This window comes from Rutidosis leptorrhynchoides, chromosome 4 (genome assembly GCF_046630445.1).
Source record: "Rutidosis leptorrhynchoides isolate AG116_Rl617_1_P2 chromosome 4, CSIRO_AGI_Rlap_v1, whole genome shotgun sequence".
Taxonomy (NCBI): Eukaryota; Viridiplantae; Streptophyta; class Magnoliopsida; order Asterales; family Asteraceae; genus Rutidosis; species Rutidosis leptorrhynchoides.
The window spans coordinates 63,669,851-63,697,345 of NC_092336.1; the positions used below are offsets into that span (position 1 = coordinate 63,669,851).

General features: G+C 34.1%; 4 protein-coding genes and 1 pseudogene across 4 annotated transcripts; 2 read left to right on the forward strand and 3 right to left on the reverse strand.

Moving 5' to 3' along the window:
- Positions 1-334: 334 nt before the first annotated feature.
- On the reverse strand, positions 335-2,842 carry LOC139844243 (subtilisin-like protease). Its single transcript, XM_071834464.1, has 2 exons — positions 2,638-2,842; positions 335-2,340 (listed from the first exon to the last, which is right to left on the reverse strand). Exons 1-2 carry the CDS (start codon positions 2,840-2,842, stop codon positions 335-337), a joined length of 2,211 nt encoding a protein of 736 aa, XP_071690565.1.
- Positions 2,843-3,717: 875 nt separating this feature from the next.
- LOC139840685 (uncharacterized) lies at positions 3,718-6,104 on the forward strand. The gene is made up of 4 exons (XM_071830936.1): positions 3,718-3,721; positions 3,950-4,011; positions 4,255-5,737; positions 5,779-6,104. The coding sequence occupies exons 1-4, from the start codon at positions 3,718-3,720 to the stop codon at positions 6,102-6,104; spliced, it is 1,875 nt and encodes a 624-aa protein (XP_071687037.1).
- Positions 6,105-10,176: 4,072 nt separating this feature from the next.
- On the reverse strand, positions 10,177-12,565 carry LOC139840686 (uncharacterized; annotated as a pseudogene).
- Positions 12,566-14,622: 2,057 nt separating this feature from the next.
- Positions 14,623-15,387, forward strand: LOC139840365 (zinc finger A20 and AN1 domain-containing stress-associated protein 1-like). The gene has a single exon (XM_071830629.1). It carries the CDS (start codon positions 14,716-14,718, stop codon positions 15,199-15,201), a length of 486 nt encoding a protein of 161 aa, XP_071686730.1. The 5' UTR covers positions 14,623-14,715; the 3' UTR covers positions 15,202-15,387.
- Positions 15,388-17,143: 1,756 nt separating this feature from the next.
- On the reverse strand, positions 17,144-18,410 carry LOC139844481 (protein cornichon homolog 4-like). Its single transcript, XM_071834706.1, has 4 exons — positions 18,339-18,410; positions 17,903-18,084; positions 17,528-17,650; positions 17,144-17,180 (listed from the first exon to the last, which is right to left on the reverse strand). Exons 1-4 carry the CDS (start codon positions 18,408-18,410, stop codon positions 17,144-17,146), a joined length of 414 nt encoding a protein of 137 aa, XP_071690807.1.
- Between the last annotated feature and the right edge of the window lie 9,085 nt (positions 18,411-27,495).

Consider the following 27,495-nt stretch of genomic DNA (forward strand, 5'->3'; position numbering starts at 1 on the left):
GTCATTGTTGCAAGGTTATCTCAATACCGCCAGACCAACATGTTAACACTCGTTAATTAGATAGCCTTGTTTTGTATACTGATATAGTAACGAAATTATAAGTATAGATTGGTCTAGTGAAATATAACTTCCCTCTGAATAAAACATGATTCCCAGAACAAACATTTTTTGTTATTTACTATTATACAATTAAATATTAGAACTTAGAAGAGATCAAATGTCAAAGACGGATAGTGATCAAATCACCAATGATGGAAACAAGTAAGAAAGGAAAAACACGAAGTCGTATGCAGAAAATGCATACGGTCTTTTAAGACACGATCACCATTCTCTGTTACACAAACTTGAAAGCGAAAGGGGTTCTAACCAAGTATTTACCCGAACACCAAGCCATAGATCCTCCAGCATAAGTAACGTTTATCTCCATGTTACTATCACGTGCAAACGTTAATTCATATGTTAACTTTTGGTTCAGTTGAGTAAATTCCAAAGCAGAAGGGTTAATGGTGAGGACTGTACCGTCTGGAACAGAAACATTTGGCACTGATACAGTGTAAGTCGAATTAGCCTCGCCAACATTTGTCACTGTCCTCGAATATGTTTTCTTTTCGCCTTTGGATAAAGTAACTGTGAAAGAAGGATAGTTTAGTTGTCCTTCTGTTATTGTTTCCGAGCACGAAACGTTTTTCATTACAATGATCCCAACTTGTTGGCTTGTGTAACCAAGCCCACACAAATAAGGAATATAATCATCGGGACAAAGGTCAAAAATTAGCCCAGGATTGTTGGCTTTTAATGGATTTACATGACCCGCACCAATAGCAAATATATCTGCGGGAAGCCCTTTTTCGTCCTCAATAGGTTTACCATTTAGGCTGACTTGAGTGGCGGTAGTCATAATCGCGGACTTAATAGCCGCAGGTGACCAATCGGGATGCGAGGCTTTCAACAATGCAGCTATGCCTGCAAGATGAGGGCAAGACATTGAAGTACCGGAGATCATGTTAAATGTGGCATTTGTTAGTGTGTTGTTATCAACGGACTCGGGCCATGATGCTAAAATATTGACACCGGGCCCAATAACGTCGGGTTTCAAGATCCCTGGGCTCGCCAAGCTTGGGCCCCTCGACGAGAAAGAGGCCACCTGAGGAGCTGAACCTACTCCGATAACAGTCCCCTCGAATACTAAACCGGCCATCGGTGATGTGGTTGAATTAATATATGCCTTGATTGCGAGTCCTTGTTCGTAACCAACGTGTGATGCTGGAAGAACATGAGGATCGGCTAAAGTAGTAGATCCGTCAGCCTTTTCATTCGCTAGAATCATAGCAATGCCTCCCGCATTCTTTACCGTTTGTCCTTTTTCGATTCTTGACACATCACCTCGATCGCACAATACTATCTTCCCTTTCACGTCGATATTATCCAATGATCCTTCTTCACACAACGCTGTTTTTGTAACACCGTTGGAGCCCGGGTAGACCAAAGGTAAAAGGGCCTTGGAGAAACCTTTCGGTTGGAATAACGACTCCCCATCGAGCATAACCTTGTTTCCAAGAGAAACTGTTGACGTTATTTTTCTATCCAGTGTGCTAGCCCCCACGGTTAGAATCCATGGAGCCTCATTTGACGTCGAAGAGATATTAGGCCCATAATTACCCGCGGAACAAGCCACAAAGATACCTTTTTGCATAGCTGTAAATGCCCCTATCGCAATTCCATCTTGGTGAAACGGAAAAGACTCGCCACCAAGTGATATCGAAAGCACATCGACTCCATCTTCAATCGCTACATCCATTGCTGCTAGAATCGAACTCTCAGTGCAACCTTCTAACGTACACACTTTATACATAGCCACGTGTGCATGTGGCGCCATCCCCGCTGCTTTCCCTTTAGCGTTTCCAAAAACACTCGCATCATCGACAAAATTTCCACAAACTGTGCTTGAGGTATGAGTACCATGTCCATCTACGTCATATCGTGGATCATTTCTAACGAAAGTAAGATCACGCAAGCCGATCAATTTGTTGTTGCACCCTTTAATTTCACATTTGCCTTTCCATTTTGCTGGTGGTGGAGGGACTCCATTGTCGTTAAAAGAAGGATGGGTCGGAGATGTTCCGGTGTCTATAACTCCGACTATGACCCCCTTTCCGTAACTTGACCAACCCCAAAACCCGCCCAAATTCTGGTACAGACCCAAGAAGTTGGGTGTATGGGTCGTTAGTGTCTTGTACACTCTTTCTGGCCTTGCGAATAAGAACCCATCCATGCCTTCCATTGCCTTCACATCTTCTTGGGACAACTTGGCTGCAAACCCGTTGAGCACATTATGATATGCTATAAATACGCTTGTTGCATGAATGCTTGTTGAATTGACGCTATTTACATCGACGCTATTTGCATCGACATTATTTGCATGGAGGCTATTTGCATCGACGCTATTTGCATCGAAGCTATTTACATCGACGCCATTTACATCGACGCTATTTGCATCGAAGCTATTTACATCGACGCCATTTACATCGACGCCATTTACATCGACGCCATTCACATCGACGCCATTTTCATCGACGCTATTTGCATAGAAGCTATTTACATCGACGCTATTTACATCGACGCTGTTTGCATAGAAGCTATTTACATTGACGCTATTTGCATCAGTTGACTCCGTAGTGGTTTTTGGCAAAAACGAACGATACCAGGTTTCACGATCCTGTTTATGATCGAATACTTGAGCTTTGGATGAGTCTAAATGAACAATGTAGGTTTCGAGTTCACCAGCATTGGAAGAAAAGAAGTTTATAATGAGTGTTAGGACCAGAACCAATATAGAAGCCATTGTGGTTGTATATTGATCTTAGTTATTTTGATATGTTAAGAGGACATATTTCTACAAGCATTCAAGAATGTATTTATAGAGCAATGGAAGCAAAGGGATGACGGCCGGCCTGATAAATTATGTGCAAAAACTACAAGATTCAAGGATCTCTTTACATTTGCATGCTAATTTAATCTCACTTTGTAAATTATAATAAGCAATTTGTTAATTGGCAGGGCACTAGTGTTTGTTTATTAAAGTTATAGTCATTTTAGATTATTATTGACGATGGAAAAGTTATTTAGCATTTTAAAATTGCAAATGATTGGAAGATAGTGTTCTGTTTTGGCATAGCTTCAACTTCATTTCACTTTCAGATTATATATAAATGGAGTTGACATTTTGGAATAGGCAATAGTTTTGGGTTTGACCATTTTTCTTAAATATATATTGCGTGTTGAAGACAAATATAAATACAGAATAAGGTGGGCTGTTGGGAATCTTAGTGCTCTCATTTTAAATTTTAAGAATCCAATTAGTCAAACAAATCTAAGTCTAGAATTTAAAGAATCGAACAGGTCAAACTAATCTAAATCTATAAAATTTAAAGAATCCAATAAGTCAAACTAATCCAAGTCTATAGAATTCAACTAAGTGTTTTAGTTGAGTCTAAAAACTAAAGGCAGATTTTCCCTTCTTGAATTTTTGAGAGGATGAGTATTCTGACCTTATACTCTGGCGTACGAAGTCTAGCATGATCAATCTCGCTCTCTGACAGTTTCCAACTCTTCCGTGATCACCAAAATTTTTTTGACTTAAGCAGGATTCGAACCCGAGATCTCTTACAAGAAACTCAGGGCCACCACAAAAGATCCTGACCCCATACTCTAGTCTAAATGAGTACGAAATTTATCACCTAAGAGACTTCATACTCTGACACATGAAGAAACAATAACTGAAGACTCAAGAGGTGATGAAAAGATTTGGATGTGCAAGAATCGGATCAAGATCAATAATGATCAATAATTTTCATATTATACGTCCCTAGTGAAGAAACTAAAAAAAAAAAAAAAGATTTAATAGGTTTAAATTTTTATATTTTATTATATTATATCATATGTGATGCAGGATCGCCTAGTAAAGATGCAGTTCAAAGGTGGGTCAAGGTTTACCAGCGTCGGTCCAAGAAGGTATTGGGCCTACAAGAATTTTTAAAGTTGGAAGATGTTCAATTAGGCCTTAAATAATGAACCTGACTTACCAGTTACCAGGAAGGCAAGGAAAACTCAAAAGGCTGAAAATTCTGGAAGAAATCTTTTCCTATTCCTGTTTTTCTTAATATTTAAACTTTCCTTTGAGTTGTCTGCTAGGCAGCTTTTGGATTATATATCAAATAAAAAGTTCACGTTATTTTCTCTATTGTATTGCTCTAGTCATTATTTGGTATCAGAGCGCAGGTTGCAACCGAAAGAATGCATCGTGGAGGTTACCATCGAGTACCACTTCGCAGAAACGCCCATCGAGGCAAAGAAGATGATCCAAGGGATGCTGAAATTGATCGGTTGAATAGAAGAATTGCTGAACTAGAGTTCAATCGTGATCATGACTTTGTGGGGAGTGATTCAGATCGCTCCAGTGATCTGTCTGATACGAGTCCTTTCGCCAATGCGCCGAGAGGATTCCAAAGGGGTAATCGAGATGATCCCTTACGGAACCTGGGAGTAAAGATTGAGATTCCTGTAAAGTTTACAGGTGTCTTACAACCGGATGATTTTCTTGACTGGCTAAGTACGGTGGAACGCATCTTTGACTTGCGTGACGTTCCTGAGCACTTGAAAGTCAAGTTAGTCGCAATAAAGTTAAGAAAGCATGCTTCGTTGTGGTGGGATAATGTTAAAAAGAATCGAGCTTTAGCGGGGAAATCAAAAATCGAGACGTGGGAAAAGATGAAGAAGTTGTTAAAAAACAAATTTCTACCAGGAAACTATCGACAAGAAGCATTCTTGGAGTACCATGCACTTCAACAAAAGTCCTTAAGTGTTGAAGAATTGATTAGGGAGTTCGATAAGCTACGTATTCGGTGTGATTCAAACGAAGAAGAAGAGCAGTTGATTGCAAGATTTTTGGGAGCCTTAAATCCAGAAATTTCGAATGTGGTAACTTTACAACCATTCTCGTCGTTTAATGATGTTTGTAAGCTAGCTTTGAAAGTTGAGAAGCAGTTAATCAGAGGCAAAACCCGAGCTCCTTTTTCACGATTTCCACCTGTTAACAAGGCTAGTCCAGTAACGGTAGATAAAGGAAAACGAGAACAACCATCATCTAGTGCTGGTCCCAATAATAATGCTAATAACGTCCGGGCTCCTCGATGTTTTAAGTGTAATGGAATGGGTCATTACTCACGTGACTGCCCAAACCAACGCACCTTTACCACGCGGGACGATCATGACGAACCAAAGTATGATACAGAAGAAGATGAAGGGGACACGAAACTAGATCAGGAGGAGTTAGTCTACCCGGATCAAGGAGAAGCGTTAGTCGTGCATCGAGCTTTGAATGCTATCCCCGTACCTACAACTGATGAACATGCTTGGCTACGAAATAATATTTTTCGAACTCGGGTCACCACCGAGGGAAAGGTATGTAATATGATTATTGATGGTGGCAGTTGCGAGAATATGGTATCAAATGAGATGGTGGAAAAGTTGGGTTTAAAGGCAGAAGATCATCCCGAACCATATCAGTTAACTTGGTTAAAGAAAGGAAACCGTATAAAGGTGACGAAAAGGTGTCTTGTTAGATTCTCAATCGGGAAAAAATACAAGGATGAGGTATGGTGTGAAGTTATTCCCATGGATGTGTGTCACCTTCTTCTAGGTCGACCATGGAAATTTGATCGACGAACGAAACATGATGGTTTTAAAAACACTTACACTTTTTGGAAAGATGGTGTGCAGGTAACACTGGTCCCCTGGGATCATCGGCAACAACCACTAGAAGCGATTATACATTAATTTTAAGTCGATCCGAGTTTGAGCACACGGTCAAATTAGCACCTTTGATTTTTGCATTGGTTGTTGCAGAAACAAATGAAGTTGCGGATAAGGTACCTGACCAAGTTAAGCCACTCCTATGGGAATTTGCAGATGTTATACCCGAAGAAATTCCTCCTGGATTGCCGATAATGCGCGATGTGCAACATTGCATCGACTTGATCCCAGGTTCGTCAATACCGAATAAACCTGCATATAGGATGAACCCGGCGGAATACGAAGAACTATAAAAGCAAGTTTCTGAGTTATTGGCGAAAGGGTTGATTCGCGAAAGTATGAGTCCTTGTGCCGTTCCGGCACTTCTGGTTCCTAAACAAGGTGGAGCGTTTAGGATGTGTATCGATAGTCGAGCAGTTAACAAGATCACTATTAAGTACCGTTTTCCTATTCCTAGGTTCGATGACTTATTGGATCAGTTACACGGCGCTATTGTGTTTTCAAAAATTGACTTGAGGAGTGGCTATCACCAAATAAGAATGCGACCAGGAGATGAGTGGAAGACGACTTTTAAGACTCGGGACGGGTTATATGAATGGATGGTTATGCCATTTGGGTTGTCCAACGCACCAAGTACGTTTATGAGGTTGATGAATCAAGTCTTTAAGCCTTTTATTGAAAAATTCGTTGTTGTGTACTTTGACGATATCCTCATATACAGTTCCTCAACCGAGCAACACTTGTCTCATCTTAAGCAAGTATTTAACACATTGAGGGATCAGAAACTATATGCAAATGGTAAAAAAATGCCACTTCCTGACATCAGAAGTGAGATTCCTCGGGTACGTTGTGTCGGGCAAGGGTATACGCATGGATGAAGGCAAGATTGAGGCTATTCTGAATTGGCCAATCCCGACATCCCTCCACGATATACGCAGTTTTCACGGGTTAGCTTCTTTTTACCGACGTTTCATAAAGAACTTGCTCCTGTTACAGAATGCATGAAAGGTGGGAGATATACTTGGAACGATGCGGCTACAACAGCTTTTAATGATTTAAAAGCTAAGGTAACTCAAGCACCCGTGCTCGCATTACCCAATTTCGAGGAAGTTTTTCATGTTGAATGTGATGCATCCGGAGTTGGGATTGGAGGGGTTTTAAGCCAAAATAATCGACCTGTTGCGTTCTTTAGTGAGAAACGAAATGATGCCCGACGACGATATTCAACTTACGACCGCGAATTTTATGCTATTGTTAGATGCCTTGAAGTGTGGAGGCATTACTTATTTCCAGCTGAGTTTGTCCTTTACTCCGATCATGAATCTTTAAAATACATACATGGGCAACATAAATTAAACGCTAGACACGTAAAATGGGTAGAATCGTTACAAGCTTATTCATTCGTTATTCAGCACAAAGCGGGAGCTCAAAATCAAGTCGCAGACGCCCTTAGTAGGCGCTATTCATTGATTTCCACTATGCATATCCAGGTTTGCGGTTTTGACTCTTGGAAGTCTATGTATGCAACAGATCGTGACTTCAAAGATTTATGGGCAACGTATACTAAGGGTTCTCACCCACTGTTTAATATTAATAATGGGTATTTGTTCAAGGGGACTAGAATTTGTGTTCCAAGTGGATCTGTTAGAGAAATGGTGATTCTTGAAGGGCATGCAGGAAGTCTTGGGGGCCACTTTGGCATGAACAAAACTTTTCTACTTCTCAAGCCTAATTTTTATTGGCCACATATGGAGCGCGATGTTAACCGAGTAGTCGCCCGATGTCGTGTTTGTCATATCGCAAAAACACAAAGTAACAATTCAGGCTTGTACATGCCGTTACCAGTACCTCTCCAACCATGGGAAGATATTAGTCTCGACTTCATTCTCGGTCTGCCCCGTACTCAACGACAAAAGGATTCCGTGATGGTAGTTGTTGACAGGTTTTCCAAGATGGCCTATTTTATTGCTTGTGTAAAAACATTGATGCAAGTCAGATTGCCCGGCTTTATTTCTCGGAGATTGTTCGTTATACCGAAGACTTTGACGTTTGATCGAGATGTAAAATTTGTTAGTCACTTTTGGCGAACTTTATGGGCACGAGTGGGGTCAAAGTTGCAATTTAGTAGCTCTCACCACCCACAAACGGATGGTCAAACAGAGGTTGTTAATCGTAGCTTGGGTAATCTTTTGAGAAGTTTAGTTGGAGACCATCCGAAGCAATGGGATATTGTATTACCTCATGCAGAATTCGCGTACAATCGGTCCACTAATCGTACTACGGGGAAAAGTCCATTTGAGATTGTGTATGGCATTAATCCGGTTACCCCACTTGACTTTCATCCTGAGCCGGTGCGTGATAAAATAATCTGCCAAAATAATGCATATAAATCTCGTGTGGACAAGCATCGGAAAAAAGTTGTTTATAATGTTGGGGATCTTGTGTGGATCCATCTTCGCAAAGAGCGGTTTAGTGCGGGACGTTTCGGAAAGTTAAAACCTCGAGCGGATGGTCCTTTTCGGGTGTTAGCACGTGTTAATGATAATGCATATAAGATTGAGCTACCAGGCCATTACAATGTGTCGGCAACTTTCAATGTTGCTGATTTGTCCCCGTATATTGAGGAATGTGGAGATGACTTAGACTCGTAGACGAGTCTTTCCGACGAAGGAGGGAATGATGCAGGATCACCTAGTAAAGATGCAGTTCAAAGGTGGGCCAAGGTTTACCAGCGTCGACCCAAGAAGGTATTGGGCCTGCAAGAATTTTTAAAGCTGGAAGATGTTCAATTAGGCCTTAAATAATGAACCTGACTTACCAGTTACCAGGAAGGCAAGGAAAACTCAAAAGGCTGAAAATTCTAGAAGAAATCTTTTCCTATTCCTGTTTTTTTTAATATTTAAACTTTCGTTTGAGTTGTCTGCTAGGCAGCTTTTGGATTATATATCAAATAAAAAGTTCACGTTATTTTCTCTATTGATTGCTCTAGTCATTAATATGTTAGGTTATAAATAAAATAAGCCAGCAGAAATGTCAACAATGTGATTGTTGTTAACCCTAATACGCTTATCATACAAATACTCTGTAAATTTGTATACAATTAATGCATATATGTGAGATTGGGTTATGTTGTTGTTGTTGCATATACAATTTGATGATTATCATTGTGTTCTTAGAAATTATACTTTGATTCCACATTTTTAAGTTTCCAAGTTCATAAACTAGGATTCGATAACATGTATCAAAGCAAGTTAAGATTTAGTTGTTAATATATAATCTTAAAAAGATAAGTTTGTAGCCAAAAGACTACACTATATTCATATCAACAAAGACAACTCAAGTAATTATGGCCGGAAAAGGTGTCCTAATGTTTTTCTGAACGGGATTGGCTAACTAGAAACTTAAGGTTGAATGGCACCTATAGGGCATTCATGATGAGATGATAAAGGTATCAGCTGAAGGTCCAGTTGTTCGTTTGTTTTAGTAGGTTTAGTTTAATTTTCTCAAGCCTCGTTGTCTATTTTATAGCCCGTTTGCCCCTTTCTTTGTCCTAGAAAAGGATTGCTTTATAGTATTAGTTTTTTAGCCAAAAAGAAAAGAAAAAGAAAAAAACTGAAGGCCCAATCAAAGCTGGTAACATTATATTTAGGAGTTTATATTTCCACTTTTTCCTATAAATCTACTACAATTCAATGTTATGTTCCAGAAATACCCTCCAATACATACTATTACGAAGTAATAAATTTGTGCAAGACATCATTTAAGGGCACCTTAGTAAATTTGAGTAGATCTATCAAAATCCATGTTAGAAATATCATCTCCCTTATATTTGCTATCACGGATTCAAGGATGCGCACTGTAAGGTTATAATTCCTAAAATGTATCATGAAAATTCAAGTAGTAAATGGACTGAATTGGACAAAACCTTATGTAATTTGAATCCTAAAGCTAGAAGAATTTTAGGCGATGCTTTTAAAAAAAAAAAAATATATATTCTCTATAATAACTAGCTGTACAAAAAAAAAAAAAAAAAAAAAAAAAAAAAAAAAAAAAAAAAAAAAAAAACAATATAGGTTTTTTTTTATCATACATTATAAAGGTGCAAGTCAAAAGAATGTCACAAAAATTATGAAACCTTGTTTGTCCTACCAAAGAATCATTACTAACATTCATACAAGGTTCTAAATGTTAATCAATAATTTAAAAATAAGTTGTTCAGCTGAAGTATAACAAGTTTCTTGATAATCCTCTAGACTCATTCTCTGAAAGTCTGAAGTACTTCATTGATTGTAAGTAAAAACTAGATGATTATCTAGATTATTTGGTTCACTTACAAATTATGATTAAACCATTTTCATCTACACAACCATTTTCATCTAAATTGAACTTTTACACAGAAACATAAGTAAACATATAAAGAATGAATCGATAAAAACGACTAGTAAAACGTCTTAGAGATATACTAACACTTAAGCGATGGGAATCTCTCTATTATATACACTTTAAAGAGATATAATAGTTACAAAGAAAGAAAGCACAGGAGTAATATTTTCAGTTGCACATACTTAGTTTCGGTTAGTTGTTGCTTGAGCTTGTCATTGATGCATTCCTAAACCAACAATGGTTGTCTTAAGAGGCAATAAAAAAAATTCAAATATCCCTTACCGAGTTTCACAGGAATATTACTCTAACAACAGTACTTGCTCTTCATCTCCCTGCAACTCATTGAGTCGTTAGCAAGTACTTTGTTGCTAATGCACATGAAAAAATCAACCGTGCAATCAAATGTACACGAAAGGAAAAGGATATGAATCTTACGTGTAGATTGCAACAAAGATTTCTGGCACCATTCCAACCAATGTTCCAAACAAATAAGGGTCAAACTTAACGTCAGTAGCCACCGCACAGTAATTATATATAACATACGGAAACGGTGATATCCTTAGTAACGTCACAGCTCTAAATTGATCATACCAAGCTCCTTCACCCGCTAATCTAATAATCGATGATTTCTTAGTATATCTTTCTAACCACCTCTGTATAAAAAACCAGTTTTCACCTTAAAACCACCATCTATCTACAAAAAGAATACAGCCCGAACAATATAGATACACTCACTTGAATTTTATGGTAAAAAAGGGAACCAAAGATATAAGAAATCGATACGCCAATAGTAACACCACAAATTATCAATTGAAATCCCAAAATGTAGCCGAAACTCATTCATCTAACCCACATTGATGATGTAGATGGTAGAAATACCATAGGGAATAACTCCACCGAACCAGATATTATTAGTGCTAACACAGGCTTACTGAATGTATTGGTCTCCCAATTTAGAATTGGTATAACTTCCTGCAAAAAGAACAACATGCACAGTATGAAACAGACCGAATAAACTTTATTTAATCTAATTTGATATTTGTGTAATGAAAAGAGTTCATGGCTTGTAAAAGGTATCAAAGATTACTTAACAATTTATTGGATGCAAACTACTTCAAGTTTTCATTTGCGAATATAAAACTTTCATATCCTATGCATCTGGTGAATTCTTCAAAACAAATTTTTTTGCTTACATAGCAAACTACCAGTTACCATATAGATTACCACAAAAACCGGTGCCACAACAAAGATGTCATACAATAACAACTATCTGACCATTGCAGGCTTGCCTCAGTGGTATCCCCACACCTTGTGTGTGGGGCTTGGGGTTTAGGTCATGGGTTCGAGCCTTGCCTATGTCCATCCTATTAATCAATCTGCCTGAAATATGGAGCTCTAGATTGACCCCAATGGGGCTTTCTCCCGGATCCATTCAGGATTCAAACCCGGTCCGCCTGCCCCTTGGGATGGTTTAAGGATCGGGTTCCTGCAATGCGATTCGGGTTTCCTCCCGAAAACGCGTGCGTGCGTGGCATACGATCGCGAAGGTGGTTAAGTCCCTCTAGGTGATGCCGACAACTTGCCTTTCAAAAAAAAAAAAAAAAATAACAACTATATGAAGTATGATACATACAACTGAATTCAAGTAAAGTTAGGTACATTTTCAAATCGGCACATTGGACACAAAAGGCACTCAACTTATACACAATTGGTGGTGACGAGTTTCAAATTCGGATACAATAATACGATCCTCGATTTATTAGCATCTGTAGATTCGTTTTTAGTACTACTATGCGGAGTATTAATACAACATTGCTTCACAGATGGCTACAATTGGTGCCCTAATCAACAGGTCAAAACTCAAAAGTGTTAAATTGTGCGCCAAAAAAAGGCTCAAACTTTGGTGTGGCAGTTAATTTTGCAGCTAAACCAGAAATTGGGTATTAATTGAGTACATTTGTATGCATTATACAATTAGCAAAGAATACTAAACCCTACACATAAATGTAGTTAATTTTACGGTATCCATCAATACAATTGAATGTAAATATAAATAAATAGATAAATCATGTTCAAAACATACCTTTTCCATAAGATATTATGGCCCAAACCAAACAAAGAAAGAAAAAAAAAAAATCCTAAAACAGCCACAAACACGGCTAAAAATACAAATTTCCCCAACCACCAAAATGACCACCAGATACTAATACAATCACGCAATCACCGGCGGTAGAAGACGACGACGGAGCAAAACATCGGCGGTCGTGGTCATGATTCCTTCAGGTGAGGTCATGATGATGTAATCAGGTTTATGATCATCAAACCCTACCACCTTTAATCTGGTAATTGTAGCATTGTTTCCATGAGCCATATCGATTGATTGATGATATGATGTTGAATTGTTAAATTGGATGATAATGAAATTGGATTAAAGGGTTATGATATAAAAGGGGTAAGGTTTAGAATGTTTTTTTATCGGAAGAAGGAATTGAGGAGGATAAACGTAGTTTGGAAGATATGTAATCTGTATGTATCATTTTTTATTCATTTCATTTCATGGGACGCAATAAGAACCATATTTTTTTTTTTTTTTTGGAGTGATAGGTACAAAACTTCAATTTATTATGTACACATCAGAATAATTTACAATGTACTGTACAGTACTATGAAACATTATAGTTGTGTAGATAATAAAAATAGATTGTTTACATATCATCACCCTATTTTTTTTCACTTATAGTTTTTTACTTTATGAAATTGTCAAATTGTGCTAAAAGACACCTTTAGGTTTTAGGTCTGTACATTAAAATTAAAATAATTATACAATTTAAAAATTGTCATTTTCAAGTCACTTAACAAGCGTTTAATACAATGTTTTAAAGCACGCTAATAACCTTTTTTTTTAATTTTATATATCTGTATCAAGGATAGTGTTTCAATGAGAACACTTCTTGTTTTAAGAACTCTAAGAACAATTTTAAGAACAATATCACGTCATTCATTTGATTAACGTTGAAAGAGTCAAAATAATATTTAGCCATGTACTATATATTTTATACGTTTCTTTAAAAATATCCGAGCATTTCTACTTGCAAAAACAATTATTTCAAGCACTTTAATTGAAGATACATCTTGTCGTATGCATCACTTTTATAAAATATATATGGACGCGTTAATTAGTAGTAAGGTATGCATACATACACATCAAGCGATGAATACATACGCTTCAGTCAGAACTCGGATGCAACTACCATTTTTAAGACATGGATGGTACATTATAACAAGAAGATACAACTTCTAAAAATTTTGATGCATGAAATTGGATGCATGCATTAATATCTATACATAGACGTTAATAGACATCCTTATTATAAGGACGATGTGAACAAGGGGAATGCACGAGAAAGGGGAGCTCTATTCTCTTGGTTTGAGTTCCTTTCGCGGATAGGTGAAACTAAATAATGGCGTGCTGTAGTTTCAGTCATATCTTCTTTCTGAAACATTCAATAGCTTGCTTTAAGGGTGGTAGTAGTTGAGAATGAGCAAATAGGGGGCGGCAACTAAAGAGGTAGCGATAGAGTCTAAACTTATATATATTTTCAGTCGTGTCTTGCGTTTTGCTGCTGTTGCTTGCTTGCCATTTACAAGTTGTACAATATTTTTTTTTATGTATTCGGTTATCTCTTTTTTCCCTTTATTGTAATGACGGTTTTTAATACGAAGTAGATGATATGCGATTGAATAATTAGTAGGTATTTTATGTTTTGCATTTTTCTGTTTTCAGTTTGTATGCGGTTGTTTAATAACTTTATATTTAATATGTTGTCTTATGTGTGTTGTTGGTGTCCATAAATAATTGCATATGTTTTGTTTTTGTATATACACAAATAAAAAATATTTAATTTTAATGTCTTTGAAAATTAACTCCCATTAAAATAATATAATTGTTAAATATTGTATCAAACTTCATAAATAATCGCATATGTTGTGTTTTTGTATATAACACAAATAAAAATATTTAATCTTAATGTCGAAAATCAACTCTCACTTAAAAAAATATGATTATTAAATATTGTATCAAACTCTTTAAAAATGATAATTATACTCCGTTTTAAACATATTTTAAATTCAAAATAATCTAAAGTTTGATTTTTTTTTTTTTTTTTAATAACTGGGAATGCAAAATCCAAGGCTGAATTCTTTTTCTTACCTTACCCACAGCTATAAGCTACGTACAAGACGACATCTAGAAAGTGTATACGGGTCGGTTTCCAATAACTAAATGACAAAAAAGCCCTCACCTAAATACCAAAACAAATTTACCAAAAGGGTATTTTAGTCTTTTTAGATATAAATCCTTATAGATCTTTTACTCCCCCACTTTATATAAATCCACTCCCGTGTACCTCTTTTTCACTTTTTCCTTCTTCGAAATTCCAAAACTTTTAATCTCCATTAAAAAACCTCTCTTAAAAGTTTTAATCCCTCTACAAATTTTACTAAATTTCACATATTATAATCATGGGTTCTGATGCTAACAAGATGAACGATGGAACAAGTTTCCAACCGTCCGAACCAACACCGTGTGCAACCGGTTGCGGTTTTTTCGGAACCGCTGCCACAAACGGTTACTGTTCCAAGTGTTACCGTGACATCCGGGCCCACGAAGAACAAGCTGTATCTGCTATAGCTGCTGTTGACAAATTTGTTAACAACGTTGTTACCTTGCCGTTACCGGTTCCGTTATCTGAATCTACACCATCTGGATCTGAACCGGTTCATGTTGTTGAACCGGCGGTTGAAGTGAAAAAAGTTTCGAACCGGTGTTTGACTTGTAATAAAAAGGTTGGTGTGATGGGGTTCAAGTGTAGATGTGGGGATATGTTTTGTGGAAGTCATAGGTACCCGGAGACTCATGATTGTGAATTTGATTTTAAGAAAACCGGTAAAGATGCTATTGCAAAAGCGAACCCGGTTATTAAGGCTGATAAGGTGAACCGGATCTGAACCGCTTGCTGCTATTATTAGGGGTTGGTGGATGGTGTATGTTAGGTAGTTTTTATCTTTATTATTATTTTTATTTTTTTAGATTTTATTATTGTGATTGAATTTGATACAATTAATTGTTGATTGTGAAATATAAATGGATGGATGGATGTTTACTTGTTTATTTGTAGCCTTTTTATCGTGGTATATTGATTGCGACGATCAACCTTTGGTCGTATGGTAGCTGTATGAATTTAAAAGGTTAAATATTGGTATTTTGTTTAGAAATCTGAAATTATGTAGTGATGGTTGAATTTGTGTTTTGTTATTTTCCCCTTTACGTTAGTGATACCGTAGGTAGAGAAGGATGTTTACACAGGCCCAGATCACTTTTATTTTAATTTTTCAATAATTACTTCCGTTATAACAGCCGAATGATAATGGTTTAATGCTGAATGGTTTAATGCCGAATGATTTTAGTGTTGAATGATTCATAATTTGAATGGTTCAAAGTTCATTGAATGAAAGTAAATAAGTTGTTTGATAATAATATTTAACGAACGATATGAAAGGTGTATAATTACCTTATTAACGTGTTACAAATATACATGTCTATTAAGTATTTTGGATATGATTTGGTTAAAATAATGTTCTAACTATGAAAGCTTCAAGTGCTAAACCATTCAGTATCATATACTCACTATTTAGCATTTAACGCTGAATCATTCGATTAAGGTAAACAAAGACACCTTTACTTTTTTAGATTTCAAACATAGTATTTGATATTTTTTTTTTTTTTAAATGAAATATAAAGTAGAAAAAATGATCTTTGATGAAGACAAACAATTACAAAGCACGGATACTAATCCTAGCAAAACACAAGCATACAACAAACTAGGAACTTAGAAAAACTGCAAAAGAACTGGCCAACTAAACAACTGAGCAAACCTAGAATGAGAAAAACGCAAAAACAAGGCCGTCAACGAGTTAACTATATTAGACTGGATATAACCCCGCGTGAAATGGGAGGCGTCAGATGAGGTGGACGGTGTTGACGGCAGCTGACGCCGTTATCCCGGCGTCAAATTTTGACGGAAAACAAGGTTAGTCAATAAACTGACGAAAGAGGGAGAAGAGTGAGGGAGAGAGAAGGACCAATGAGCATGAGAGAGAGAGAAAGTATTTTTGTTATTTATTTATTTTTTTTTTCACTCAATTTCCAATCAGATTTTACCACATAATCCTTTAAATATTTAACACAAAAACTTGACATTTTGAGTTAACAGAGGTTAAGTACAGTCACAGTCAAAAACCCACTTTTTCACCAAAAAGTGCACAATCTGACTCTGACATCACTTGGAAACAGTCTTATGTGTACTAAGAGTCGACCCCCTGAACAGCTTGTCAATACACTTTATGAAATTTACCCCAACACCAACTTTCTTATCCTTACAAAGCTTATTTGGTCATCTCTACTGTAACCTGATGTTTGAGCCGGCCAGTATTTTGATGCTGAGATTATCATGTATATTTTTCTTGTATTGCTTGTTGCGGGAAGACTTGAATATATAGTTGACGGGGCATAAAAACTTAAACGATTCGCACATTTGTAAATTGTAATCCATATGAAACATCGACCAACTAAACTCGAAGTCGCATGAATTCATATTAGCTTAATACAGAGTCACAGAGAATAACATCAACTCTACTTAATTAACATTAACATTATATGCAATTTCATATAGATGATGAAACAGATGAATGAAAACATATAGAAATAAATGATAAATCTAACAACAGCCTGAAGAAACAATACTGTAACTCATACAATTAAACCACACATCACACAAAAAGTTAAGAAAAAAGAAATCGAAATTTACATATAATGATCTTAGTCTCAGATTCTGAGCCATCCAAAAAGTGAGCATGCACGAGCTTCTTCGAACTGTACTGCACTTATGGTTTACATTTCATCTTCTTCTAATGCATTATAGATCGTCCTACAATGAGCACATAAATATTAGAGCCTCAGAGAGTTTAAAGTCATGTCTTCATTTATGAAGCAGGGCCAACAATAAACTGAAATCAGTTGTCTTGTATTTTACTAATTAAGAAGGTTGAACTGTTCGAATTGCAAACTGAATACAGTTATGAAATGGAAAAAAGTATGACACGAAATAGTGATGTTTCATTTGCTTTGTTCCGAGTTTTTTAGTTGTCGTTTCTACTAACAAGATCAGAAACCATTATCATCCGAAATTGGACTCTGTTATGTAACACTTTACTAATACATCCAAGTAAACTAGAAGTGCAAAAACTCAGAATGTTTGATGTATACTAAATTTACCAAAATAAAGTGATGAAGAGAAGCAAAACAAGATAACCAGTTTTGAAAAGCCGTTGTTTTTTTGCGCCATTAAGTTGGTTGAAGATTTCTGTAACATCAACAAGATGCTGTTTCCGAGTATACCTGACAATAATGAACATTGAACAAACACCACATAAAAATCTGAGCACCACTAAATTTAATTATAGGACCTCGTATATTTTTAAAATATATGATTTTTTTAGGTAAAGAACCACTAAAATACCATTCAAATATAATTAATTTGAAACAAAAAAATATTGGGACGCCATTGAGTTTTCTGGATTCGCCACTGCTGAGACCTCTTTTGAGGACATCATGAGGCTATTATTTGAGGGAGTACAAGTAAAGACTTACAATCTCATATTGTAGTAGAGGTACGGCACAGCCAAAAGAAACATCATCCAATGCCCAGTAACAAGATACAACGCACATAAAACGCCTTGAGTGATAAATTCTGGCAAAACCATATTGTTTATCCGATACGCGGAGTCATAAGGATTAATGTAATCAAACTCTAGATCTGCAAAGCATACAAGCTGCAACAAAAACATATCACACATCAGTAACATTTTATAGATTCTTGTACACCTTAATTTAAATTATGAACCCATATATCAAATGCATTAATAACTTACATGCATGAACCCTATATTCACAGTTAACAGATCATGATTGAGATAATATAATGGTAATAAAAATGTACACGCTTACCCTTCTAAAAACATATGGACGTAATATTAAAATATCACAAATCAAATAACTATGAAGTGATTAAATATTGCAAATGCACCTGATAAATAACAATAACGAGGATGGCTATGTGGATAAAGAAGAAGAGTAGCCATTTAAGCATATTCCACATCTCAATCCTTTAATATATTGCAATGGATTTACGATAAAGATGTGAAATTCTGATGACAAGGAAGCCCGGAAATAAAAGAAACATCCGGTGGGAGATTTGTGTTTCTTCCGCAGGTCGACAAGATTCCGGTAAATACACAGGATTGGGGTAATTCGAAACAGCAAAGTGCAGAGAAATGGATCTAGTTAATCCAAGATTAGTAATGTTGATTGTAGCAAATTCAAGAAGGAAAGAAATATTACGAGTATTTACTAGTATTTTTAGAAAAATTGGGGGTGGTTTTGGTATATTTTAGTTGGTATAGGGTTATTTTATGGAGTGGTTATACCCATCTTTATTTTTTTGCTTACTTATGTACATGAAGTAAAGTATGGGTGGTAATAAATTTAACAGTTAATTATATTATTGGTTATTGTACTCTATTCAAAATTATACTAGTAATTTTTTTCTCTTTAAAATTGTATGAATTTTTTTTTTATTTGAAAGGCAAACGCATGCTTTACATGATTTTTACACGAATATATACATAATGTCTACTCCATGACTTGAACCCAAAACTCCAAGGTCAGACTCGATAACGCTAGGTCAATGGCAGTTTAGTCTTTAAAATTATACCGGTAGTCCATGTGGTTTGATAAATGCATGGTGCTGGTCCTAAACCCAACGCAACGTAGTTAGTTAATGAGACAAATTAACTAGTGTTAGGTTTGGGACCGATGATGTTAGGGGTGATCAGTATTTGGTTTGAAACCGTGGAACCCGAAAACCAAACCGAAACCAAACCGGAAAAAAACCAAACCGAATTTGAAAAACGGTTTTCGGATCGAGTCAAACCGAAACCGAATTTGAATTTGGTTTTCGGTTCGGTTTTCGGTTTTGGAAATTCTGAATTCGGTTTAACCGAAAACCGAATTCAAAACCGAATTCAAAATTTTTATATATTTAATTTGTATATTTATGTTTTAATGTCATTATAATTTGGGATCCAATCAATAAAATATGTTCTCACCCATATGACGATTTGGTAACTCACATTATAATTATGTTACTCAAATTATTATGTTCATCTTCTTAATAACAGAAGCGGTAAAAGTCATAATTAAGCTGTAAATATTAATAAATCATCGAATTCTTGATAATTTAATAGAACGTCATTGTTTTAGGATATAAATAACTAAGGCATTAGTAACGCCACAATTAAACTACCATCATTCTCAGTTTTTTCATAATATTCGGTTTTAACCGAAAACCGAACCGAATCCGAATTTGAATTCGGTTTTCGGTTTGGTTCGGTTTTAACTTTGAATTCGGTTTTCGGTTCGGTTTTCGGTTTTGCCCAAAAAAAATTCAAAACCGAATACACCGAACCGAACAAACCGAAAACGGAACCGATGAACACCCCTAGATGATGTGCATTTATCAAACCACATGTCCACCGATAATTAAAAAAAAAAACTACTGGTATAATTTAGAATAATCATATGGACCAATCTATAATACTATAATTAACCTGGAGAGTAAGGGTGCGTTTGTTTGCCTCTCAACATTCAGTGTGTTTGTTTCTGACCTCTGAATGGCATATGGTGCTAAATGGTTTAGAATTCAGCTCTGAACCATTCAGAGATGAAACACTCTCTTAACCATTAAGAGTCTAAATTATCTATAATATTCTTCTCAAATCATATCATGATCACCTAACTAACAAGTATATTGAATTTTTTATTCATGTCACACGTTAATAAGGTAGTTTTAGTTAGTTCATATCGGTCATTCTAAATGATTATCAAACAGCTTATTTTCATTCAGAGCAAACCTTATTCAGAGGCTCTGGACCATTCAGATTCTGAATCATTCAGCACTAAATCATTCAGTTTTATCAAACGCACCCTAAATTATATAATGTGTCGTATTTACATTTTGTGATATTTGTCGCTTGTACTCTTGTTTACGCTGATATATCGTTCAGGGGTAGATGTAGTGACCCGAACTTTTCCATGTTTATATATATTAAATGAAATTAATATTTACATGATTAAATGTTTCCAACATGTTAAGCAATCAAAATTGTTAAGACTTGATTAATTGAAATAGGTTTCATATAGACAATTGACCACTCAAATTGACCGGCGATTCACGAACGTTGCAAATTCGTAAAAACTACATGATGTTATATATATATAGACATATATATGGTTAACATGAAATTATGATAAGTAAGTATCTTACTAAGTGTATTAACAATGAGTGATATACATAAAAATGAGATTATTGAATTAAGAAACTCGAAACGATATATATAACGATTATCGTTATAACAACGTCTTACTAAATACATATGAATCATATTAAGATATAGATACACTATGTTTAACATGATAAAATGATAATTAAGTATATCATTAAGTGTGTTAACAATGAACTACATATGTAAAAACAAGACTACTAACTTAAGGATTTCGAAACGAGACATATATGTAACGATTATCGTTGTAACGACATTTTAATGTATATATATATATCATATTAAGATATATTCATACATCATAATATCATTATAATGTAATAATTTAACATCTCATTAGATATAATAAACAATGGGTTAACAACATTAAATGAGATCGTTAACTTAAAGGTTTCAAAACAACACTTACATGTAACGACTAACGATGACTTAACGACTCAGTTAAAATGTATATACATGTAGTGTATTAAGATGTATTTGTACACTTTTGAAAGACTTCAAGACACATATCAAAGTACTTCTACTTAACAAAAATGCTTACAATTACATCCTCATTCATTTTTATCAACAATTCTACTCGTATGCACCCGTATTCGTACTCGTACAATACACAGCTTCTAGATGTATATACTATTGGTATATACACTTCAATTATCAGCTCCTTAGCAGCCCATGTGAGTCATTAAACATGTGGGAACCATCATTTAGCAACTAGCATGAAATATCTCACAAAATTACAAAAAAATATTATAAATCATTCATGAATTATTTACATGAAAACAAACTTACACATCCTTTATATCTAATCCATATACCAACGACCAAAAACACCTACAAACACTTTCATTCTTCAATTTTCTTCATCTAATTGATCTCTCTCAAGTTCTATCTTCAAGTTCTAAGTGTTCTTCATAAATTCTATAAGTTCTAGTTTCATAAAATCAAGAATACTCTCAAGTTTACAAGTCTACTTCCAAGCTTTCTAATCCATTTCAAGTGATCATCCAGTCTCAAGAAATCTTTCTTATTTACAGTAAGATATCTTTCTAATTCAAGGTAATACTCATATTCAAACTTTATTTCAATTTCTATAACTATAACAATCTTATTTCGAGTGATAATCTTACTTGAACTTGTTTTCGTGTCATGATTCTACTTCAAGAACTTTCTAGCCATCCAAGAATCCTTTGAAGCTAGATCAATTTTTGTCACTTACAGTAGGTTTACCTACTAAACTTGAGGTAGTAATGATGTTCATAACATCATTTGATTCATATATATAAAACTATCTTATTCGAAGATTTGAACATGTAATCACTAGAACATAGTTTAGTTAATTCTAAACTTGTTCGCAAATAAAGTTAATCCTTTTAACTTGACTTTTAAAATCAACTAAACACATGTTCTATATCTATATAATATGCTAACTTAATGATTTAAAACCTGAAAACACGAAAAAACACCGTAAAACTGGACATACGCCGTTGTAGTAACACTGCGGGCTGTTTTCGGTTTGATAATTAAAAACTATGATAAACTTTGATATAAAAGCTATTCTTATGGGAAAATGATTTTTCTTATGAACATGAAACTATATCCAAAAATCATGGTTAAACTCAAAGTGGAAGTATGTTTTCCAAAATAGTCATCTAGACGTCGTTCTTTCGACTGAAATGACTACCTTTACAAAAATGACTTGTAACCTGTATTTCCGACTATAAACTTATGCTTTTTATGTTTAGATTCATAAACTTAAGTTCAATATGAAACCATAGCAACTTGAATCACTCAAAACGTATTTAAAACGAAGAAGTTATGGGTAAAACAAGATTGGATAATTTTGCTTGTTGTATCTACGTGAAATTTGTAACAAATTTATACAAATCATAACTTAACTAACTTATATTGTATTATACATGTATTCTAACATATATTATGTAATCTTTGGATACCATAGACATGAATACAATGTTTTGACATATCATATCGACCCATCTATATATATATTTTGGAACAACCATAGACACTCTATATGCAGTAATGTTGGAGTTAGCTATACAGGGTTGAGGTTGATTCCAAAATATTATATATATACTTTGAGTTGTGATCTAGCCTGAGACTTATATACACGAGGTCGTGGATTGATTCGAGATAATATATATTGCTTTATTTCTATACATCTAACTGTGGACAACTAGTTGTAGGTTACTAACGAGGACTGCTGACTTAACAAACTCAAATCATTAAAACGTAATAAAAAATGTTGTAATTATATTTTGATCATACTTTGATACATATGTACATATTTGTTATAGGTTCGTGAATTGACCAGTGGCCAAGTCTTATTTCCAGCAAAGTAAAAATCTGTGAAAGTGAGTTATAGTCCCACTTTTAAATCTAATATTTTTGGGATGAGAATACATGCAGTTTTGTAAATGTTTTACAAAATAGACACAAGTACTTGAAATTACATTCTATGTTGGATTATGAATACCGAATATCACCCTTTTAGCTTGGTAGCCTAAGAATTAGGGAACAGACACCCTAATTGACGCGAATCCTAAAGGTAGATCTACGGGCACTAACTCCCCCCATACTAGAAAATGGTATGCTTTAGTACTTCGAGTTATTAATACAGATGGATTTCTATTTTGGGGATATTCTATATGCATTTTGTTAATGTCGGTTACCAGGTGTTTAACATATGAATGATTTTTATATAGATTGTATGTTATTGAAAGATGAAATCTTGTGATCTATTATTACGATTTGATATCTATAGGTTAAACCTATAACTCACCAACATTTTTGTTGACATTTAAAGCATGTTTATTCTCAGGTGATTATTAAGATGCTTCCGCTGTTGCATACTAAAATAAGGACAAGATTTGGAGTCCATGATTGTATGATATTGTGTAAAAACTGCATTCAAGAAACTTATTTCGATGTAATATATTTTTATTGTAAACCATTATGTAATGGTCGTGTGTAAACGGTATATTTTAGATTATCTTTATTTGATAATCTACGTAATATTTTTTTTAAAAATCTTTATCGATAAAATAAAGGTTATGGTTGTTTTAAAAATGAATGTAGTCTTTGAAAAACGTCTCATATAGAGGTCAAAACCTCGCGACGAAATCAATTAATATGGAACGTTTATAATCAATATGAACGGGACATTTCAGTTGGTATCCGAGCGTTGGTCTTAAAGAACCAGAATTTTGCATTAGTGTGTCTTACCGAGTTGTTAGGATGCATTAGTGAGTCTGGACTTCGACCGTGTTTTCTTCAAAAACGATTGCTTAACACTTTTTGTTGGAAACTATATATTATTAACATGTAAATATTATGTGATATATTAATCTCTTAACGTGTTTGATATTGTGTGATAGATGTCTACTTCTAGTACAAATCCCATCGACTCACCTAATAATAATGAAGAGTCGAATATATTTTGGGAAGATTCACAAAATCCCGAGGAGGAACCGGAAGAGGAGGAACCGGAAGAAGAAGAGGTTTCGGAGGAAGAAATATTAATACCTACAGTTAAACGATTAAATAAAAGAAAATCTTCAACCAACGGACCAAAGTTAATAATGGTCAATGGTGTTTTTGCCGAAGAAACAAAATATTGGGAAAATTACCAATTTTCTGATGAATCGGATCCCGACGAGGATTCCAATGATGTTATAGAAATTACCTCGACCCAATTTGAAAAAGCAAAAGAAAACAATAAGGGAAAATGTATCAAAATAGAGAAGCCTGATTACAACCTCGATGAACTTTATATATATATCGTAAATGAAACGACCCGTCCTAATCCATCTGGACAAAGTCTTCAACAGTTGGTCCCATTGCGAGTGTGATGACCCGGTAATTTCCGACCAAATTTAAACTTAATCTTTGTATAAATCCGACACGATAAGCAAAGTCTATTAAACCGAGTTCCAAAATGTTGGAACGATTTTTTATGAATGCATTTGACCATAGACCATGCCGACGATTCACGAACTAATGTTTGTAAATAAATACGTATATATCCTATATAAAATATAATATAAACTAAGTATGTAAAACAAAATACAAAATAATTAAATTCGAATCTATAAATAAACCAATATGATTTTTATGTATAATTATTATTAAATGTAATTATAAATTAAAAATATAATTATTATAGTAATATGGGTATTACTTTCATTATTACTAATAACATTAATATCAGTATTAATAATATTAATGTAATTATTATTGTTACAATTCTAATTAAAAAGTTATGATTATTAAATTAAAGATATTAAATAGACAAATTATTATAAGAATGATTAAAGATAAAACTTTAATTATTGTTATGATTAGTTATTATTATTATTACTAAAACTCATCATTTTTATTAGTATTAATATTATTAAATTAATAGTTATCATTTATTATTGTTAATTTCTTATTCAATAATATTATTCTTAGTAATATTATTATTAGTATTATTAATAGTATTAATATATATTTTTACTTGTTAAATCTCAAAAATTTAGAATTTAAAACAAATATATAAACACAGTTATATATATATATATATATATATATATATATATATATATATATATATATATATATATATATATATATATATATATATATATATATATATATATAATACGCTGTATACATGTAAAATACAGATTTAGAGATATAAACAAGATATACAATTATAGATATATATGAATACGTATACATACTTAAAATACAAATCATTATACAAATTACATATACAGATATCTTGGCATTCTGTTTCATGTCCCAATCAAACTTTATGAAGTTTGTTTACTGAATCTGATCCAATTACGATTGTAGAGAGAATCACAAGATACAGCCAAATCTGTTAACAATCGTTTTCACTTTTTTTTATTTTTCATTATTGTACCTGTTGTCTGCTAAAGGTGTAATCGATGGAATTCAAATTCTCAATACAAACAAACAAATTAAATCACTTGTACTAACATCAATTATTCGATAACTAGAATATAGTAGGATATCTGTATTGCAATTGAAAGAAATGAAAACAGAAAAGGATGAAATTTCACCCAGTACCCTATTCTTGAACTCATTTTGCTCAAACCACAATAGCCACACTCACCATCTTTGATAATCGCCTCACCAACGAGCACTATTATCCTTCTGTTTTTACTCGTCACCATCATATCCTAACACCACAGCAACCATTAAACCGCCTATTACTGCTCAGTTTCTATTACCTTTCGGAGTAGGTTACCGTGTCTGCTACCATTTACTTGCAGTTAATATGAAGAGAATTGATAACGATGATGAATTTAGCAAATAACGAAGAGTGATGATGAATAAATAATGATTCGATGATAACTACTACATCATATATTTTTTCGATTGATAACCAACCCACCACCACCTTTATGCTTTTCCTTTTCTCTATTTAAATACCCACTTGATAAAAATTAGAGCAATAAGGAGAAACAGCTGGCATACTTTTCTTTTTCCTTTTTGGCCGACACAATCTCTTTGTTTATCTATATTGGAATGTACAGCTGGTTTATGAAAACTGCTACATCTGGATTAGCGTTCACAGTTTAGGGTGCGTTTAAGGAAGCCTTACCAGCCACTTTACATAGTCCAAAGCCCAAGTGAAATCCTTTCAAACCCAATTAATTATTCCGGCCCAAACTGCAAACGGTTGCCTTCTGTTATTTTTTTTTATTGAATACAGCAGCTACTGCTGCGAATGAATCTGTTTCTTTAAAATAATGCCCTGATGATGATGATATATGATGATGATGATTTTTAATGGTGAGATAATAATAATCGTGAGATGATGAAAGATAGATTAGGACGAGATGGATGATGATATACATAAAATTATTATCGTGATTTTATGCTAGAGGATTGTAATGATATTGATGATGTACTATGATGATCTGAGGCAGCTGCTGCTTCGGCTTCCTGTTACAATGAACGTGACGATATGATGAAGATGAAGCCACGTACAATAATTTTTTTTAAAAAAAACCCTAATCGATTAAAACAGGAAAAGGAACGAACCTGTCATATGTTTCTTGTGAACTGGATCTTTAAATTGTTTTGCTGGGCCGTTGATTGGGCTTATATAAGTTAGATAGTTGGGCCGAACATCTTGTTGGGCCATGAACTTTGTTGTAGAGTTGGGCTGTGATTCGAAACCTGGAAAAATTACGAGTTATATTAATTAGATTGGGTACTAAAACAGAAATGAAAGTAGCAGTGAAAGGGTTGAGGGTTGTTTGGGTTTACCGAGAGGTCGCGGGTTCAAACCCGGACTTGGACATTCTTGATATTTTTAAGGGCTACTTCTTCTGAGGTAGTTTTCTTATCATCATTATTATTATTATTATTATTATTTCATCATCATCATCATCATCATCATCATCATCATCATCATTATTATTATTATTATTATTATTATTATTATTATTATTATTATTATTATTATTATTATTATTATTATTATTATTATTATTATTATTATTATTAGCTACATTATTATTATCACTATTTATTAATATTACTATTATTATTAACTTTATCATTTTTATTATTAAAATAAGTATTATTATTATTATTATCATTATTATTAATTTTAAACATTGTTATTATTATTAACTTTATTATTATCTTTAATCATTTTTATTGTTTTTATCAAAACTATTATTACTTTAGTATTATTTTAACAAATGAATGATATATATATAAAATTATATTACAAGTAAACTAATAATACAAACTAATATGTTTTAATATACTAACTAATATATTAGTATTTATATTGATATA